Here is an 18,164-nt window from a genome sequence, read left to right on the forward strand (position 1 = left end):
TGGTTGACCGACCGACTCAGTGAGCTGGATGGAGGGCATGAATAATGGCTCAGCCGACGATGTTTCATCACTTGAGACTCACCCTTCAGCTGTGCCCCGGACTTTTTCGCCCTCGCCGCCACTAAGATGGTTGACGGTTGGGTGCTGGTATCGGAAGGATTGACGGTGTTAATGCCCATAATATCGATTTATGGAGTAATACTACCCCAAGGTAGATTATGGATGTGTTTATGGATTACTTTCAAATTTCAATACTGTACCACTGCTCCGTACATTTAGGCTCAAGTCTGTGTGTATTTGAACTCAGGGGCTCAACCGTTGCAAACGCTCAACTGCGACTCGACTCGGAGCCCAAAGCCGGAATCGGGGGCCATGCAGCGGCTGTTGGCGTCCTCCCGGCTCATTACCGTGGGCTGCATGGGCAAATGAAGGGCTCCAGTGCTCGAATAACAATAGCCCAGCCCAGCCCAGCCCAGTAACAATAGCATGGAGCAATCCAAGACTTGGAGCAGTAATACGGAGCACGACCTGTAAGCTGATCCAGACTAGCGCTGTGGCGGCTCACCGAGCACCCGAGTTTAGCAGGTCAAGCCACACTGAGGCGCGCCCTGGACTCGGTCTCTCAGCCTTGCGCCCTCGCACTGCAGCAATTCAGACTCGACAAAGCCGCGCTCCCAAACCCTGCAGACGGAGGATTCACTCGGAAAATGGCGGATCCTTTCGAGGTCCGCATGCGCTTCAGCTCGCAACTGCAGCATCTCAACGCATCTGTTGCTTCGGCGCAGAAGGCGGCCCAGTATGCGCTCAAATATAAGGACATGGATGAGGATCTGCACTCATGTATCCTGGAGCAAGTAGAGCGGGTGAGTAGAGTTTTGATGGTGATGAATTTTGACGAGGTGTTTTTTTAAATTCTACTTTTTCGTTTCAATACTGATCTCGTCTCTCATGAAAGAATAACATGAATACACGTGCCAATATCATGTATTTTATTGAGCACTTCCTCGACTTGGCTCAGCGTGACGGCCACTCGGATTACATCCGCATGATGCAGCGTGATATCATAAGAGTTGTCGATGCTGTGGCTCCTGACGATGGCTCTGGGGCGGCCAATGTCAAAGTTGTCCGCAAGGCATGTGCACTCCTCTTCTCAGAAACTATCCTCATGTCTTTTGACGCCTTTGACTAACTTGGTGTCGACAGGTTTTGATTGGCCTTCAAAACAAGGGCTTTCTGGAGAACCAAGTGGTAACGCAAATTGAGGACGTCATCAAGGAACGCGGTACCAATGATGACGATTTGGGCCTTGCATCTCCCACCAGCGACGTTGACATGACAGACGCCCCGGCCTCCGAGTCAAAATCTCGGCGGCGACCCGCGACCCATGGCCTGGATAAGCGTCAAGTAGAGCAGCGGATTGAAGAGGATCGAGAGCGACACAAGCGCGAGCGAGAGAGGATCTGGGCTGTCCCCAAGGGAGAGGATGCCGAGATGAACAAGCTGTGGGAGGAGACGAGCGACTTTGGCGACGACGACGACCGCCTGTTGACTGAAGAAGGCGACGACTTCACCAAGGAGATGGAGATACAGCAGTGCCATCACCAACCACCGGCGAATCGCAACGGTCATTGATTTTTCTCCTGTTCTTTAACCATGGCATTGGGCGGCGTTGTGTGTTTCAGTGTACCACATTGAGGTTATCAAATTGTATATGCATGGAATTGAGATACCCCAGAGAATTTCTATACTATTCATGGTCCTGGGAAAAATACATTTGCAATTGGGAAACAGGACTCCACAAACACCGAGAATGGTTGGCCCATATCATGCAAAGGGAAAATAGAAAAAAGAATTCTCTTCTTTGATATATAATACACAATATTTTGTTGTACATGTACCTCGACCATCTATCGTGTCATAAAGATCATGCAAATATCCTCCCGATATTTTCTCATCCTTTTGTTTCCTTTACTCCATCACGACCACCGCACCAAGCTCCTTCATGGTGGCAATGATCTTCTCTGCGTCCTCCTTGGGCACGTTCTCCTTCATCATCTTGGGTGCGCTCTCAACAAACTTCTTGCTGTCGACCAAACTCAGGCCCAGCATGCCCTTGACCTCCTTGATGATCTTGGCCTTGGCGGCGGCATCGATTGACTGCAGCTTCAGCGTGAAGAGAGTCTTCTCGGCAGGGGCGGCAGGGGCCTCTTCGGCCTCCTCAGCGGCAGCAGCGGGGGCGGCGGCAGCAGGGGCGGCAGCGAAGCCACCGATGGGCATGTCGGGAATGTTCAGCTTGCTCTATTAAAAAAAAAAAACCATGTTAGTCGTGTGTTGGCGGGATGGCAGACTTTGATCAGCCGCTCGTGTGCTTGCTATTCATTTACTTTTAGGCTTGAGACGAGATCGGCAGTCTCCAGCAGCGTAAGCTTGCTGATCTGGTCGACAATGTCGGCAATCTTGGGGTTTACGGCAGCGGCCTCAGTTGAGTTGTACCGTCTCGTTGTGCATGACACTCGGAGCATTTGTGCGGAGGATCGGGGAGAGGCGGCTGATCGCAGCTGGCGAGCGCAGCTGCGCGCAGCGAACCGACACGGAGTGGCCATTGCTATGGTTGGGAGAAATTGGCGGTGGCGGGCAATTCGCAATTGACAATTCGTGGGGTTATTCTCTCGAGCCGCTGGCTGTCGTGCGATGGCCTGTCATGAAGTTTTTCGAAAGCTTCAAGTTTGCCGGTCCACGCGGGCTCTGATTGGTCCGGAAATTCGTAGCCCCGAGTGCCCCTCCTTCCCGTACCCATGTTCCCGACTAGGAAAAAAAAAAGTTGGCGGGCGCTCATATAAAGAAAAAAAAAAAAAAAGTTCAGAAACGCGACAGCGGCATTGAAGAGAGGCGAAAATTCGTTCGACACAGAGCACAATCATGGCCATGATTGATGTCTCTCGGCAGAGGAGGTCGCTCCTGAAGGATGCGGCTGCATTGGACCATCTGCCTTCTGAATTACTTGAAATTATCAAGCATCAGTCGTCGACGAAGCTCTTTGATGCTGTATCAGAAGCCGCGCTCACACCATCACTTACAGAGAGAATCTTTGTGCATTTTGAGGATGTGTTTTCAGACATTTGCGCACGATGGATTCTCAACGCCGGCAACGGATCACGACGCTTATTAATCGCATCAGCTATTGCCAGGATTTTGCCATTTGCGCCGTATCTCTCGACTTTTCTTCAATGTCCCGGCAGACCTGGAGAGGAAGCGGCGCAGGGACCTTCGCTTCACCTGGTGTTGCCGACCCTTGATGGCGTCGCTTTGAAGTTGGATGCGGATGCATTATTGCAGGCTTTATTAACATATTGGAGACTTTTCAGCTTCGATCTTAGAACTTTCAGCTCATTAATTCCACCCGAGTACCTGCAGAGCTTGTTTGCGCATGAGAGCAGGGCAGTGAGATATCTTGCGATTCGCATCTTCTGCCAGCTCTTCCACGCCTCCGACCACAAACTTGAATCGCTTATCGAGGCACATGTCGGCAATGAGGATGCCATTACTGCTGATTTCGACGGTGCATCGGTGGATTATGGATTTCTGTCACTGCATGAGCAAGCACGTGCCAAGAGGATCCTCGCATTGCGGCAGCAGGTGAAGCGATATGATCAAGAGTCTGGAGATGACTGTCAGCCTTTCCTCCAGTCCCTCACCCAGCATGCGGTATCCTATGGTAAAATTGTTCTCCCCCGACCATCTGTACCGACTGGAGGCCCATCAGATCTCGTCATGACTGCGACAACCACCAAGAATCTCGAACGGCTCGCTGCCATGATTCGCAATCCCGAACCTATCCTTCTTCATGGCCTGCCAGGTGTCGGAAAGACGGCACTGGTCCACGAAATGGCCAAGCAACTTGGAATGTACTCCAGCATGGTTACGCTGCACTTGAACGAGCAGACAGACGCCAAGATGCTCATCGGCCTTTACTCGACAGACTCAAAACCGGGCAGCTTTTCATGGCGACCAGGTGTACTAACCACAGCCATCAGGGAAGGCAGATGGGTATTGGTGGAGGATCTCGACCGAGCCCCTACCGAAGTTCTCAGCACTTTCCTTCCACTGATTGAGCGGAATGAACTGTTGATTCCGAGTCGAGGAGAGAGGATAAAAGCTGCGAATAGCTTCCGCCTTTTTGCGACTGTGAGGACCTCCATGGGTATGAATGGGCGCGAGAATCTGCCTAGCATTGTCGGAATGCGATTCTGGCAATCTCTATATGCGGAGCCCATGATCCAACCAGAGCTGGAGGAAGTGGTTTTGCAGACACATCCTATTCTGCACAAATTTCTTCCTGGAATAATCGCCGTCTATAGCCGTTTGGCCCAAGTTAACAGCGGATCTCGCTCATTCTCTCGCGGACGGCTCATGGATCGACAGATGAACCTCAGGGATTTGCTAAAGTGGTGTCGGCGACTGCAGGAGTGCCTGCTTGCAGCAGGTTCAACGACTGGAGACGAACCAATAACTGAGACTACGCGAGACTGGATGTTCATGGAAGCTGTCGACTGTTTTGTGGGCAGCTGTCCAGATGATGAGCTTGGCAGACAACTTATATATGCCATTGCGGAAGAGATGCATTTGTCCAAAGAACGGGCAGACCATTATTTGACTGCCAATATACCCCCTTTGGAAGAGAATGATGTTCAATTCAGCATTGGGCGAGTTCAGTTGCGGAAAAAGAAGACTGTGAGCCGGCTGCAAAAGTCAAAACGGCCATTTGCAAGCACTTCTCATGCCAAGAAGCTCTTGGAACAGATTGCTGTAGCTGTCAAGCTCAACGAGCCAGTACTTCTGGTCGGAGAGACAGGTATAGGAAAAACAACAGTCGTTCAACAGTTGGCCGAGTCGCTTGGTCATAAGCTTATCGCGGTCAATCTTTCACAGCAAAGCGAGGTGGGCGACCTTCTGGGTGGCTTCAAGCCGGTCAACGTCCGGAGTCTTGCAGTGCCCCTGAAAGAGGAATTTGAGGACCTCTTTTCAGCAACCGGAATATCTGCATCCAAAAACCAAAAGTATCTTGAGCAAGTCGGAAAATGCTTTGCCAAGGGACAGTGGTCACGACTATCCAAACTGTGGAGGGAGGCGCCTAAAATGTTTCTCAAAATTGTGTCTGAGTTGGAGCGGGCTCACTCAGAGAAGGCCGAGGCGAGAAACGGAGATGATTCCCAACCCACAAAGAAGCGGAAGACCCAGTCCAAGCTGCAGACGCTACTGGAACTCAAGCCTAGATGGGATCAATTTGCCCGCACTCTCGAGCAATTTGATATACAAATTTCGGGTGGATCAAGTAGCTTCGCATTCTCATTTGTGGAGGGTAACTTGGTAAAGGCCGTCAGAAATGGCGACTGGGTTCTTTTGGATGAAATTAACCTGGCCTCACCAGACACCCTTGAGAGCATTACAGATCTTTTGACCGGACCGAACGAGAGACCCTCCATTCTTCTCTCTGAAACAGGAGAGATTGAGAAAATTGTGGCGCACCCAAATTTCCGCATCTTTGGCGCAATGAATCCGGCGACCGATATTGGAAAGAGAGATTTGCCTATTGGTATTCGATCAAGGTTCACTGAGCTGTATGTGAAGAGTCCTGATAAGGACTTGAAGGATCTCCTCACCATTATCAAGACATACTTGGGTAATGGCAGCAACAAGAACGACCAAGCAGGAGATGATATCGCACGCCTGTATCTCAACACTAAGCGAATGGCGGAAGAGAAGCGTTTGGTAGACGGAGCGAATGAGGTTCCTCACTTCAGTCTCCGTACTCTAACTCGAGTGTTGAGCTATGTCAACACCATAGCCCCCTTCTACGGTATACGGCGAGCAATGTATGAGGGATTCTCTATGGGTTTCTTGACGTTACTCGATCGAAACTCTGAGAAGATGCTTCTGCCACTAATCTACCACCACCTTTTGGACAAACATGGAAACCCCCAGTCCCTTCTATCTCAACCTCCCAAACACCCTGGCGACGGTAGACAGTATGTCAAGTTTCAAAACCAGAGCCGGGATCGACAATACTGGCTCTTCCAAGGCGAGCAGGCACCCATCGAGAGAGATGATTACATCATTACGCCCTACGTGGAGAGAAATCTTCTCAATCTTGTCCGAGCAACTTCTACTAGGCGCTTCCCTATCCTGATTCAAGGACCTACGTCGGCCGGTAAAACCAGCATGATTGAGTATTTGGCAAACTTTACGGGAAATAAATTCGTCCGAATAAATAACCACGAGCATACCGATCTTCAAGAATATCTGGGCACATACATTTCCGGACCAGATGGGAAGTTGCGCTTTCAGGAGGGTCTCCTTGTACAGGCCATGCGACAAGGACACTGGATCGTTCTTGATGAGTTGAACTTGGCACCGACTGATGTTCTTGAGGCTCTCAATCGTCTACTTGATGATAACCGTGAGCTGTTAATTCCCGAGACGCAGGAGGTTGTCAAGCCTCACGAGAATTTCATCCTCTTTGCTACACAGAATCCCCCTGGCCTTTACGGAGGTAGAAAGGTGCTATCCAGGGCGTTCCGAAATCGATTCCTTGAGCTTCATTTTGATGACATTCCCGAAGATGAACTGGAATACATTCTTCAGCAGCGCAGCCGCAATACCTCGCCTCCCGATTGTAGGCGAATCGTCAACGTCTACAAGGAACTATCACGACTTCGTCAAACAAGCAGACTTTTTGAACAGAAAGACAGTTTCGCCACTCTTCGAGATCTATTTCGATGGGCTCTTAGACGTGCGGATACTCGTGAAGAGATTGCCGCACATGGATTCATGCTCCTGGCCGAAAGAGTTCGTAATGAAGAAGAAAGAACTGCTGTCAAGGAAGTTATTGAAAAGGTGTTCAAAGTTACCCTTAATCCCCAGGATCTCTACTCAGCAGAACTGGCACCAGAGCTGAAGCATATTGCTCATCGCGCTAATGCGCAAGGCGTTGTCTGGACCCATGCCATCAGGCGGTTGTATGTGCTAGTATCTCGGGCATTACAGAATAACGAGCCGGTTCTCTTGGTTGGTGAAACTGGATGCGGTAAAACAACAGTTGTCCAGCTGCTCGCTGAGATTTTAGGCAGACAATTACATATTGTCAATGCCCATCAGAATACAGAGACTGGAGACATCATTGGTTCACAACGTCCTATCCGAAATAGGGGCGCTATCATTGAGGCACTGGACGCTGACGTGACGGAGGTTTTGAGACACTGCAATGTTGATGCATCTGGCTCGGCAGCAGATAGGTTGGAGAGATACAAATCTCTTGACAAAGCATTCCTCGATGGCATCCTAGAGCAGACTAAAGAGAGGATAGCATTGAACGAGACCAGGAGCATGGCTTTATTTGAGTGGTCCGATGGTGCTCTTGTCGAGGCTATGCGAGGTGGACACTTCTTTCTCCTCGACGAAATCTCATTGGCCGATGATTCAGTCCTGGAACGACTCAACTCCGTCCTTGAGCCTCAACGAACACTTCTACTGGCAGAAAAGGGAGTGGATAATTCCTTTGTCGTTGGCGCAGAGGGTTACCAGTTCTTCGCCACCATGAATCCTGGAGGTGACTTTGGTAAGAAGGAGCTTTCCCCTGCTCTGCGAAATCGATTCACCGAGATCTGGGTTCCTCCGCTGTCAGAGAGCGATGATATATACGACATTACTCGAACAAAGCTGACCGAGGCCGCCAAGAGCTATGCTGAAGCTGTGGTCCAGTTTGCGGCCTGGTTTGGCACTACGTTCCGGCCGATGGCTACTGCTCCATTCTCTGTGCGAGAGGTTCTCGCCTGGGTTCAATTCATCAATGCATCAGCAGATCAAGATGTCGTACTATCGATAGTTCATGGAGCTGCTGCTATCTTTATTGATAGCTTGGGTGCCAATCCATCCGCTATTTTGGCAACAGATCTTAACGCGATCCACCGTCAGCGAGTAGACTGTTTGAACAAGCTGGGGCAACTTCTTGGTCAAGACGTTTCGGCTACTTATCAGACTCAGCCTGAACTTGACATCACTGAATCTCATTTAACTATTGGAGGATTCAGCGCAGATCGAACGGTGGACGCCTCAACTCCTTCAAGCTTTGCGTTCCACGCGCCAACTACGCGCCTAAACGCTATGAGAGTGATACGAGCGATGCGAACCCAAAAGCCTATCCTGTTGGAAGGTAGCCCTGGTGTTGGAAAGACGTCTTTGGTGGTTGCCTTGGCGCAAGCCTGTGGCCGACCACTGACTAGAATCAACCTGTCTGATCAAACTGATCTAATGGATCTCTTTGGAACAGATGTTCCCGTTGAAGGAGAAGAAGCGGGCAACTTTGCATGGCGAGATGCGCCCTTCCTCCAAGCAATGCAAAAGGGTGAATGGGTTCTTCTCGATGAGATGAATCTTGCTTCTCAGTCCGTCTTGGAGGGTTTGAATGCCTGCTTGGATCATCGTGGTGAAGTATACATCTCTGAACTCGATCAGGTGTTCAAGCGCCATCCAAACTTCCGTCTCTTTGCAGCCCAGAATCCCCACCACCAGGGTGGCGGCCGTAAGGGACTTCCCGCTTCATTCGTCAACCGATTCGTCGTTGTATATGCCGATGTCTTCAAGGATGACGATCTCAAGTTGATAGCCAGCCACAGCTTCCCGCAGTTGTCTGCTGAGGTCGTCGGTTTGCTGATTCAATTCGTATCACAGATTGAGCACCATCTTCTGGTCGAAAAGACCTTTGGCGCGCAAGGTAGTCCGTGGGAGTTCAACCTCCGAGATGTTCTCAGGTGGCTCAACCTGCTGAGCTCGTCTGACCCACTCCTGAAGACTCGCCATGTTGAAGACTTCCTTGACATCGTAATTAGACAGCGTTTCCGCACCGAAGCCGACCGTTCTGAAGTAGACAAGATATTCCAGCGCGTCATTAGCTGGCAGCCCCGCTCTCGCCACTTCTATCATGATCTCGGGTCTCGATTTGGCCAAGTTGGTCTTGCTCTACTAGACAGGAACTTGAACTCCCAGCCAGAGAGACTTCCTAGTATTGACATCGTTCCAAGGCTCCCAGAGCTCGAGTCCATTATGCTCTGTGTAAAGCAGAATATCCCTTGTATTCTTAGCAGCCCTTCAGGATATGGTAAATCTGTGCTGTTGAAATATGTTGCAGCACTCGCCGGAAAACCCCTAGTCGTGTTCCCCATGAATGCAGACATTGATACCATGGATTTGGTTGGAGGTTTTGAGCAAGCGGATCCCCTGAGGGAGATTAATGCCACTCTCCGGAACTTGAGAGATTTCCTTCAGGATTCAGTCATGTCAGTCGTTCCCGCACAGGCACCAAGCGAGGTTTTACAGTTGCTTCATCAGCTCGACAACTACAATGGTGACAGTGATAACATCGCCGCTATTCGAACTACCATAGAGGCTTTGCTCCAGCAGATTGCTGCGGGCTCCGAGGTATTTGTGTCACTTTCTCGGGCTCTAGAAATCCTTCACAGCCCTCTGGTACTCTCAAATCCTCGATTCGAATGGCTAGATGGAGTAATTGTCAAGGCTTTAGAGACTGGCCAGTGGCTGGTCTTGGACAACGCCAACATGTGCAACGCCTCCGTTTTGGATAGATTGAACTCTTTGCTTGAGCCCAATGGCTTCCTTAGCATCAACGAACACTGTGGCCCTGGAGGAGAACCTAGGATTGTCAAGCCTCATCCTGAGTTCCGAATTTTCTTGACCATGGATCCTCGCCACGGTGAGCTCTCTCGAGCTATGAGGAACCGTGCTATTGAGATTCACATCTACACTCCGCCGCCAACCTTGGATGCGTCCCTTGCTAGGATGTCACATGTTGAGAGCTCTCTCCAACGATACCTCAAATCCATAGAATACTCAGAGTCACTACTATCTGAGGGCGTTGACCCGGAGGCCAGTCAAGTTTCTCTGGAGAATCTTTCTATCCAGGACGTTGCTCTTCTCCCAAGATTCGTCAGTTCGATGACAACTGAACGCGACTCATACGTAAACCTCGTACAAGGGTTTTTGACTCTTCTACAATCGCCACTTGGATCCCGATTGCAGGTATCCCTCAAAGAGCTGTATTCAAACTTGGCCAGTGTTACCTCAGATGCACTGGCAAATGCCCAGGTAAGACCTTCTCTTTTTGCTAACAAAGTTGATTCAATCGCTGATATTGGAATAGCCACTCCACCCTCTTAACAATATCACAGTCAGCAACATGCTGCCCTCGGTTGACTTAGCTAGGTGGAATGCTGCTCGTTATGATACGTATCGACATTTATACCACATCCAAAGCATTCTCGACTCTCAGCAAACACAAGCTCGCTCGTCAAAGTTGATCTCTTTAAATCGACTGCAGAGATCTCTCATTAGTGATCGCGTTGCTGCTGTGTCGAAGGACTCTACTGTGAAATTGGGTGCATTCGTCTCCTCGATTTTGAATGCTATGATAGAGTTTTTTGGCCTCGAAATGCTGTCGCATGATACTTGGGAGGTAAGTAAATATGTCATGCTTCATTATTGATCAAATCGTTAACGGATTATACTAGGGTACTCAATTCATTAGAGCTGTTCGATACTATATCGACCGCACGATTGCTCTTGCTACAAAGAGTGATTTTGATGAAGCTGTATTCCAGGCTCATTTGGCACAGGGTGCTGCGCTCCTAGGGAAACAGACCCTGGCTGCGAAATCCGACAATAATCGTCAGCTTTCAACCTACATCCTAGGAAGATTGGAGGACGACTTTGATGGCGGATTCAAACTGAGTACTGGTCTGAGCATGGAATCGCTCTGGAATCTGATGAGGCCAATCCCTATTCCCGATAAGTCAGTTCTTGACCGGTCTGTTGAGCTTGATCGACTGGGAGCTAGATTTGATAACCTGCGATGGAAGACTGGAGCATCTGTTGTCGATTTATCGAAAGCTCAGCAGACTCTTGAGCAGGCCTACAAAATTATCAGAGACGGCGTTCTTACAACGGATGGACTGGTCAAAGATCTCATCACTGGAATAGAGTCTCTGGAAAAGGGTATTGCTGACGAAGAAGCCGAACTGTTGCCATTTTTGGCGAATGAATTCGAATCACTGAGGCAATTTGACATTCTTCGATCTGTTTCGCCTAATGTCACTTTGGACAGCGGATTCCGGGATCTCTCTATTTTGTCAAACGTTCCAACCAAGGCAGGACTATCGCTTGTGAGTGCCACCGAAGAAGCGGCACTTCTGCAGTCAATGGATTGTTTGGTACACCAGGATCAATTCCCATGGGATGGAACGTTTACGCCCATCCTTTGGTCAAAACTGCAGACTATGGGTGGAGTTAGCCTTGGATCTCTGGCACTACTTGATGTGGAATTGCCGGCTATGGGACGACACGTCGCTTCGCTGTCTGCTGAAGTAGCTGCCGATCCGCTACCAAAGTTGAACGATATTCTCCAGCAGCTTATCTTTGAAGTCTTTGGTGCGCATTCAGCAAACCTCAAGACAGCTGCTATTCACGCCTATCTCAATGCAGAGGAACAAGACAAGGCTGAAGGCGATAAGTCAGTTCGCCTCTTTGATGCCTTCTTGCGCACTATTGAGCCTCCCCATCTCCAGCAGGTAGCCGAACAGCATCTGATTCCAGCCATGGTTTCTCTGCTGGCGAAGAAGAATGATGATCGGCACACATATTTGTCTGCACTGGCATGGACTCATTTCAGCGTTGGCGTTCTTAAGCTCTACGTTCCCGATCGTGTCTTTGATCCTCAGCTACGTCCAAAGATGGAGAGAGAGTTCTTTGAGGAGCTTCAGAATGGTATTTCGGACAAGATATCATCGCTTATTGCCTTTGAAAGCAAATTTACTGGACAAAGGACAAATGAGCGCATTGAAATGCTCAGCCAGGAGCTTTCCAACATGGGCCCGTTACCTGATGAAGTCCAGCCAGTGTTCCGACCAGAGCAGTCAGAACTTACCCGGCTGCATGCTGAATTTTCCAATATCCTAAAGGCTATCACAAGCCCAGCTCTTCGAGCAGCACTCGAGTCGTCTGACAATGCCAACTCTCTTGTTGACAGAGAAGGACTAGTGCTGGTTAAAGAAAATGTTAAGAGGCTCCAGGATCGACTTACAGCTCGATTTGAAGCATACCAGGATATGACTAGGCCTGCTGCGAACCTTTTACAATGCTTGCGTGTCGGCCTATCACTCTTTGATGCAGCTGCAGCTTCATCGTTAACATCATCTACGACACAGCTTCTGGAAATGACGCCGTTCTTCGGAGGGTCAACCTGGGATGTCACAATGCAGCCTTCTTTCGATAAGAATTTTGAATTCCTCAGCCTTGTCCGAGTTGCTGTGAATGTTGAAGGAAGCGAGTGTTTCCGACCAGGCATCCGAGAAGCTATTTTTGAATGTTTCCACGGCTTTTATGACGACTGGAGCAAGAAGCTCGAAGCAGACCGAAAGGCAGAAGAGACAAAGGGTAGCATCTACCAATTCCGTGGTTCCTTGGAGGATGAGGAAGAAATCGATGAACAAGAGTTTAACGAGCTGTTCCCTACATATGATGCCGATAAAGAAACTGCTAACCCAGTAAACAAGAAGGATGCTGTTCGCAACATGTCTCTCAAGGTTGCTGAAGCTCACAGAAAGATCTTCTTGGACAGAGAAGATGCACAGATCTCTATTCAAAAACTGAGCAGAGATGTGGGCAGTCGGGTTGCGAATGAGGCCAAGGGTCAGTCATATCTCGACCGTGAGTTGAACAGCAGGATGCTTGCAAGCACAGCGATCCTGCTCGACGAAAAGATCAATGGGCTGCAAACAGCCGAAAAGGATAAATCCTACAGCTTCTATACCAGCCCCAACCTGCCCGAAGCCCGACAACTTGTGATTCTCATTGGCAAGATCAAGGCTAGGTTCCGCGAGCTGCAGCTTGTTGATGAGATTGGTCACATGCAGCCACTGGCGGACGTCATTCAGAGCTGCAACAACGTTCTTGAACTCATCCATGAAGATCCGCTAGCTAAGATCCTGCCAAAGGTGGAGCATCTACATGCTCACGTCTACGAATGGCAATTTGGCGGGTGGGCGAGCAAGGTGTATGCCGTTTTATCGCTCTATAATGCGCTCACGGATACTATTGTTCGTTGGCGACGGCTGGAACTATCAACATGGGCCAATTTGTTCGAGACGGAGCAAACGAAATGCCAAGAGGATGCTTATTCATGGTGGTTCATCGCCTACCAAGTTGTTGTTGCCGTTCCACTCTCAATGGTTGATTCTCCAGCTGAACTGCAAGAGTATACTGTATCGCTGATCCAGAGTTTGGAGACGTACTTTTTGACCTCAATCGTTGGACAATTCGCAACTCGTTTGGCTCTTTTGCGACAGCTGCAGAGCCATCTTCAGCTTCTCATTCAAGACTATCCTAATCTTACAGTCATCTACCATGCTCTCACAAATTTCATCTTCTACTATGCCCGTTATGAGAAGGCTGCCGAGACTGCTATCCAAAAGGGCCGGGCCTCACTCGATAAGAAAATGAAAGATGTCCTTCTCATGGCTAGCTGGAAAGACACCAATATTAATGCCCTCCGAGATAGCGCAAAGAGATCTCACCAAAAGCTCTTCAGAATCGTTCGAAAGTTCCGCGGGATTTTGGGCGCAGAGATGAAAACGGTTATTGAGGCGGGCATTCCTGATGAGACGACGTCTCAACAGGCTGCTGTGGTAGGCCAAGTTGGAGAAATCGATGTACCTGATGCTGCCGTTGAGGCTCTGAATGGAGCACTCCCTGGTTGGCTAGAGAAACACAAACGTCTCGGCAATGTAGTAAAGACGGTATCTGTGATGCAGAAAATCGCAGCCAGCTCCGAAGTTACCAGCTCCGTTCCCCAGTCTTTGGATGCATATCTTTCCAGCTTGGAAGAGTCAATGGCAGAGCTGAAGAAAGAAACTCCGTCAACTCTGACTGATGAGAATAAAGAGCAAGTCAAGCACATGAAGACGAGGAAGCGCAAGTTATTTGCCGATACACTACGAGACCTTCGCGGCATGGGCCTCCGATACAACCTTGGCCAGGACAAGCTGGCTGAGCAAGAATCGTTGTCTGTTGTGCTTGCTTCTACTGCGCCATTAGAATTTTCTGGTTCCGGCATTCTGAGTGAAGCAGAATATTACTTCCACAAGACTCTAGATCTTGCTCCAAAGGCTCGAAATGCTGCACGTGAGCATTCTGAGGATTTGACCGGCTCTGAGGTAGCGCGAAGCATTGGCTTCGTGGAAGGGTTTATTCATTTCGCTCTGTCTCAACGAAACAGCCTTGCGAGCATCATGTCTGCTTTCAAATCACTTCAAAAGACCATATTCCAGTTCCAAGATCTGGGCAAATTCCAAAGCTTGGGCGGATTATCTCGAAGCCAGGGAAGCACTGATATGGCACGCTTCCTCCCATGGACCGTCCAGGGACTGAAATTCGCTATCCATCTGCTGGGAGTTCACGGAAAATTGGGCAAGATCGATCACAGTGCGTTGGTTCAAAAACTGCAGACGTGGCTGGATACAATTGAGAATCACGCAAAGAGACTGGGCGAATTGGCCAAGCTTCCTACAATGCTGACGTCTGATGTGCATACTAAGCTACATGAAGATGTGACGAGAGATTTAGTCGGGCTCCAGTCAGCTGTCAGCGAGGCTATTCAGATTAACCCTGGTGTTGGCTTTATTCTTCAGCAACTTCGTGTCTGGAGCCATACGACCAGCGAGCCTCTGGAAGCTTCAGGCCATACGATGGATCTTTTGGGTTTTGCAGAATCAGTTTCCACTCTGTGTGACACTGTTCTAGTGGCTGTTGAGAATGCAAAGAAAGCTGGAGCGGAGATTCCCCGAAAAGAGGATGAGGCGGCCTGGTTGAAGAAACATAGCGACGCTTACCTCTCCATGATCAATCAGCTTTACATGAAGAACATTGAGAAGACAGTTGAACAATGCATTCGCGCCTTGCAGAAAATCGATCTCAGACAGCCACTGGCAAGCATGGCCGCAATGAGCGCAATTACCGTCGCGTCGCCAATCTTGAATCAATTCGTGGCATTATGTGAACAATCCATCACAGCGGGTCTGGATATTCATCGCGCTACTGTTAAGATAGGATATGGCATGACAAAAGCTTTCACACAAATCGCTTCACAAGGATTCTGCACGCCGCAAGAGAAGTCGGATGAGAAATCAGGTGCCGAAGGCAAGTTGGAATCTGGCACTGGTCTTGGCGATGGTGAAGGCGCTGAGGATATCAGCAAGGATATTCAGGCCGACGAAGACCTCTCTGAACTCGCACAGGAAGCGAATAAAGAGAAGACGGGCGAGATGGAGGATGAAAAGGACGCAGTCGATATGGCCGACGAGGAACTGGAAGGAGACATGAACAGTGTAGATGGCGCTGAGGAAGAAGACGAAGAGAAATCTCAGAAAGGAGATGAGGATGAGGAAGAAGACGTCATGGATGAAGAGGCTGGTGATGTGGATGACCTTGATCCCACTGCCGTTGATGAAAAGATGTGGGATGGTGATGATGAAAAGGCAGAGAAGGACCAAGAGGGTGATAAAGCAAAGGGCCAGAAGCAGGAGGATGAGCAAATGGCGACTGAAGGAGAGGCGAAACCAGACGATGCCGATCAGGATCAAGACCAAGATCAAAAACCTGACGGTAACGAAGCTGAGGAGCCTGAAGATGAAGAAGTAGGAGCAGAGGAAGAAGACGTGCAGGCGAAGGAAGAATTAAACCGCCAAGACCAAACAGTGGAAGAGAACGATGCACTGGAGCTTCCTGAAGACCTAGATATGAATCTCGACGAAAACGACGCAGAGGGCTCAGGTGATGAGGATGACTTGGATCTCATGTCGGACATTGAGGAAGACAAAGAGCAAGAAGAGCAGCCTAAAGACGCAGAGGCTGTTGATGACGAGGAGATGGATGAAGCTGCAAAGCAGCAGGTAGAGCCGGAGACTGCGGTAGAGGATGAGGTGAGCGAGGCGGAAGAGATTGAAGAGAATGTCGGTGTCGATGAGATTCAAGAAGAGGTAGAGCCTGAGAAGGAGGAAGAGAAGAAGGAGGAAGAACAGGCAGAAGAGAGCCACCCAGAACAACCCCCTAATAAGCAAGAGGAGACTAAGGCGGACAATGACAATGCGGCACCTAGCGATGTCAAGAGCTCTGGAATCGACCAAAACGCAGATTCTATGGACATGGATGACGAATTCCAAGCCAAGGCAGCTCAGCAAGATGAAGGTGACATGGGAGACGGCGCCGCAGATCAAGATACGAGTGCTGGCAACAAAGGAGCTACGTCACGGTCAAAGGAGGCGGTGGATAAGCCTGAAGATGGCGATGCTCAGGAAGAGGCTCGCAGCAATCCATTCAAGAAACTGGGAGACGCACTGGAGAGATGGCACCGCCAGCAGCTCGACATTAAGGATGCTAATCCGGAGGAAGACGAGAAGCAGCACGGGCCAGAGGCCGAAGAGCAAGGACAACGCGAATTCCAGCACCTCAAGGATGACGAAGCAGCGGAGGATACTCAGGCTCTGGGCACAGCAGACAACGAAGAGGCGCAGCCCCTGGATGAGTCTATGGCAATTGATGAGGAGCAGCGAGACCCAGCCAGCCACGTGATGGACGCAGATGAAGATGAAAAAGAGGATGCAGAGCTTGATAAGATGGATCTCACCGAGCCTGCAGAAGACGATAAGGACGCGGGCATGAATGATGCCGACGACAATCGCACTGGCGTGAAGACAAGGCAAGGTGCATACAACAAAGAGCCTACGCCTGAAGAGGACAAAGAAGAGGACCAGAAGCTCAAGAACGAAGAGGAAGAAGAAGACGTACAGGGCGCATCAGCCCAACTCTCGACAACTCACCTTTGGGAGGACCAGCGGCCGTTACGTGACTTTTCTCATTGTCTTGAGCAGTGGACTGAGCTTCAGACCAAATCACACAGCCTGTCGCTGTCGCTGACATCCCAGCTGCGACTGATTCTCACGCCCTCACAGTCTACCAAGCTGTCGGGATCGTTCCGCACCGGAAAGCGACTCAACATCAAGCGTATCATCCCTTACATTGCCTCGAGCTACAAGCGAGACAAGATTTGGATGCGCCGCAGCATTCCGACGAAGCGGACGTACCAAATCATGCTGTGCGTAGACGACAGCAAGAGCATGGGCGAGTCGTCGTCTGGCGCACTGGCCATGGAGTCGCTGGTCATGGTCTCACGATCTCTGACGATGCTCGAGGCCGGCCAGGTGGGCGTTCTAGGCTTTGGTGCCGACGTCTTCACGGCGCATCAGCTAACGGATCCTTTTGCCTCGGATGCGGGCGCCAAAGTTCTGCAGCGATTCTCGTTTGGCCAAGACAGGACGGACATTGCGCTGCTGATCCGGCAGACCATTGATACATTCCGTGCGGCACGACAGCAGTCCAGCGGAGGGTCGGATCTGTGGCAGCTTGCGTTGATCCTGTCGGACGGACTGACGCCATCGTCAGCTCACGATTCCATCCGGCGACTGCTGCGAGAAGCCATGGAGGAGCGCATCATGATTGTCTTCATCATCATGGACGATACGGGCAAGAAGAAGGGCGACAGCGTGCTGGAGCTCAAGGAGGCCAAGTTTGTCAGCGAAGGGGGCGAGAGCCGGGTAGTGATTGAGCGGTATCTGGACACGTTCCCCTTCCAGTACTACCTGATTGTGCATAATCTGGAGGAGCTGCCGAGCGCACTGGCGGGATTGCTGCGGACGTGGTTTGCAGAAGTTGCATCGTGAGCTGTTGTAGCACGAATCACAAAACGAAAAAAGGGCATGGGAACACGGAGTTTTTTGGGTTGGATTTGGTGATGGCTTAGATGGTTTTCTTTTCTCCTTATTATCGTGCATAGACTATGACTTTAGATGGTATTTCTTTTCTCTCTTTTCAGTTAAAAATAATCACATGTTAATTGGTACTACAAGTAATTGCATTTGCATGGCTCTTCTCTGTCTCTGTTAGTCATAAACGTATGAGGTCCTATTACATGACGCCATTCCGAATGCACCCCTGCACACGTCAATATATCATATGCACATGCAAGCCATGCCCGATTACACAAA

At 49.9% G+C, this 18,164-nt stretch overlaps 3 protein-coding genes across 3 annotated transcripts; 2 read left to right on the top strand and 1 right to left on the bottom strand.

Annotated features, from left to right (window-relative positions):
* Nucleotides 1–707: 707 nt before the first annotated feature.
* On the top strand, nt 708–1,890 carry TRIVIDRAFT_214513 (uncharacterized protein; the record flags this gene model as incomplete). Its single annotated transcript, XM_014095401.1, has 3 exons — nt 708–863; nt 956–1,132; nt 1,204–1,890. The coding sequence occupies 3 exons, from the start codon at nt 708–710 to the stop codon at nt 1,630–1,632; spliced, it is 762 nt and encodes a 253-aa protein (XP_013950876.1).
* Nucleotides 1,891–1,968: 78 nt separating this feature from the next.
* TRIVIDRAFT_40545 (uncharacterized protein) lies at nt 1,969–2,603 on the bottom strand (the record flags this gene model as incomplete). The annotated part of the gene is made up of 2 exons (XM_014095402.1): nt 1,969–2,298; nt 2,385–2,603. 2 exons carry the CDS (start codon nt 2,601–2,603, stop codon nt 1,969–1,971), a joined length of 549 nt encoding a protein of 182 aa, XP_013950877.1.
* Nucleotides 2,604–2,925: 322 nt separating this feature from the next.
* Nucleotides 2,926–17,840, top strand: TRIVIDRAFT_162739 (uncharacterized protein; the record flags this gene model as incomplete). Its single annotated transcript, XM_014095403.1, has 3 exons — nt 2,926–10,158; nt 10,214–10,537; nt 10,581–17,840. The coding sequence occupies 3 exons, from the start codon at nt 2,926–2,928 to the stop codon at nt 17,838–17,840; spliced, it is 14,817 nt and encodes a 4,938-aa protein (XP_013950878.1).
* Between the last annotated feature and the right edge of the window lie 324 nt (nt 17,841–18,164).

The sequence above is a fragment of the Trichoderma virens genome (genome assembly GCF_000170995.1).
Source record: "Trichoderma virens Gv29-8 chromosome Unknown TRIVIscaffold_90, whole genome shotgun sequence".
Taxonomy (NCBI): Eukaryota; Fungi; Ascomycota; class Sordariomycetes; order Hypocreales; family Hypocreaceae; genus Trichoderma; species Trichoderma virens.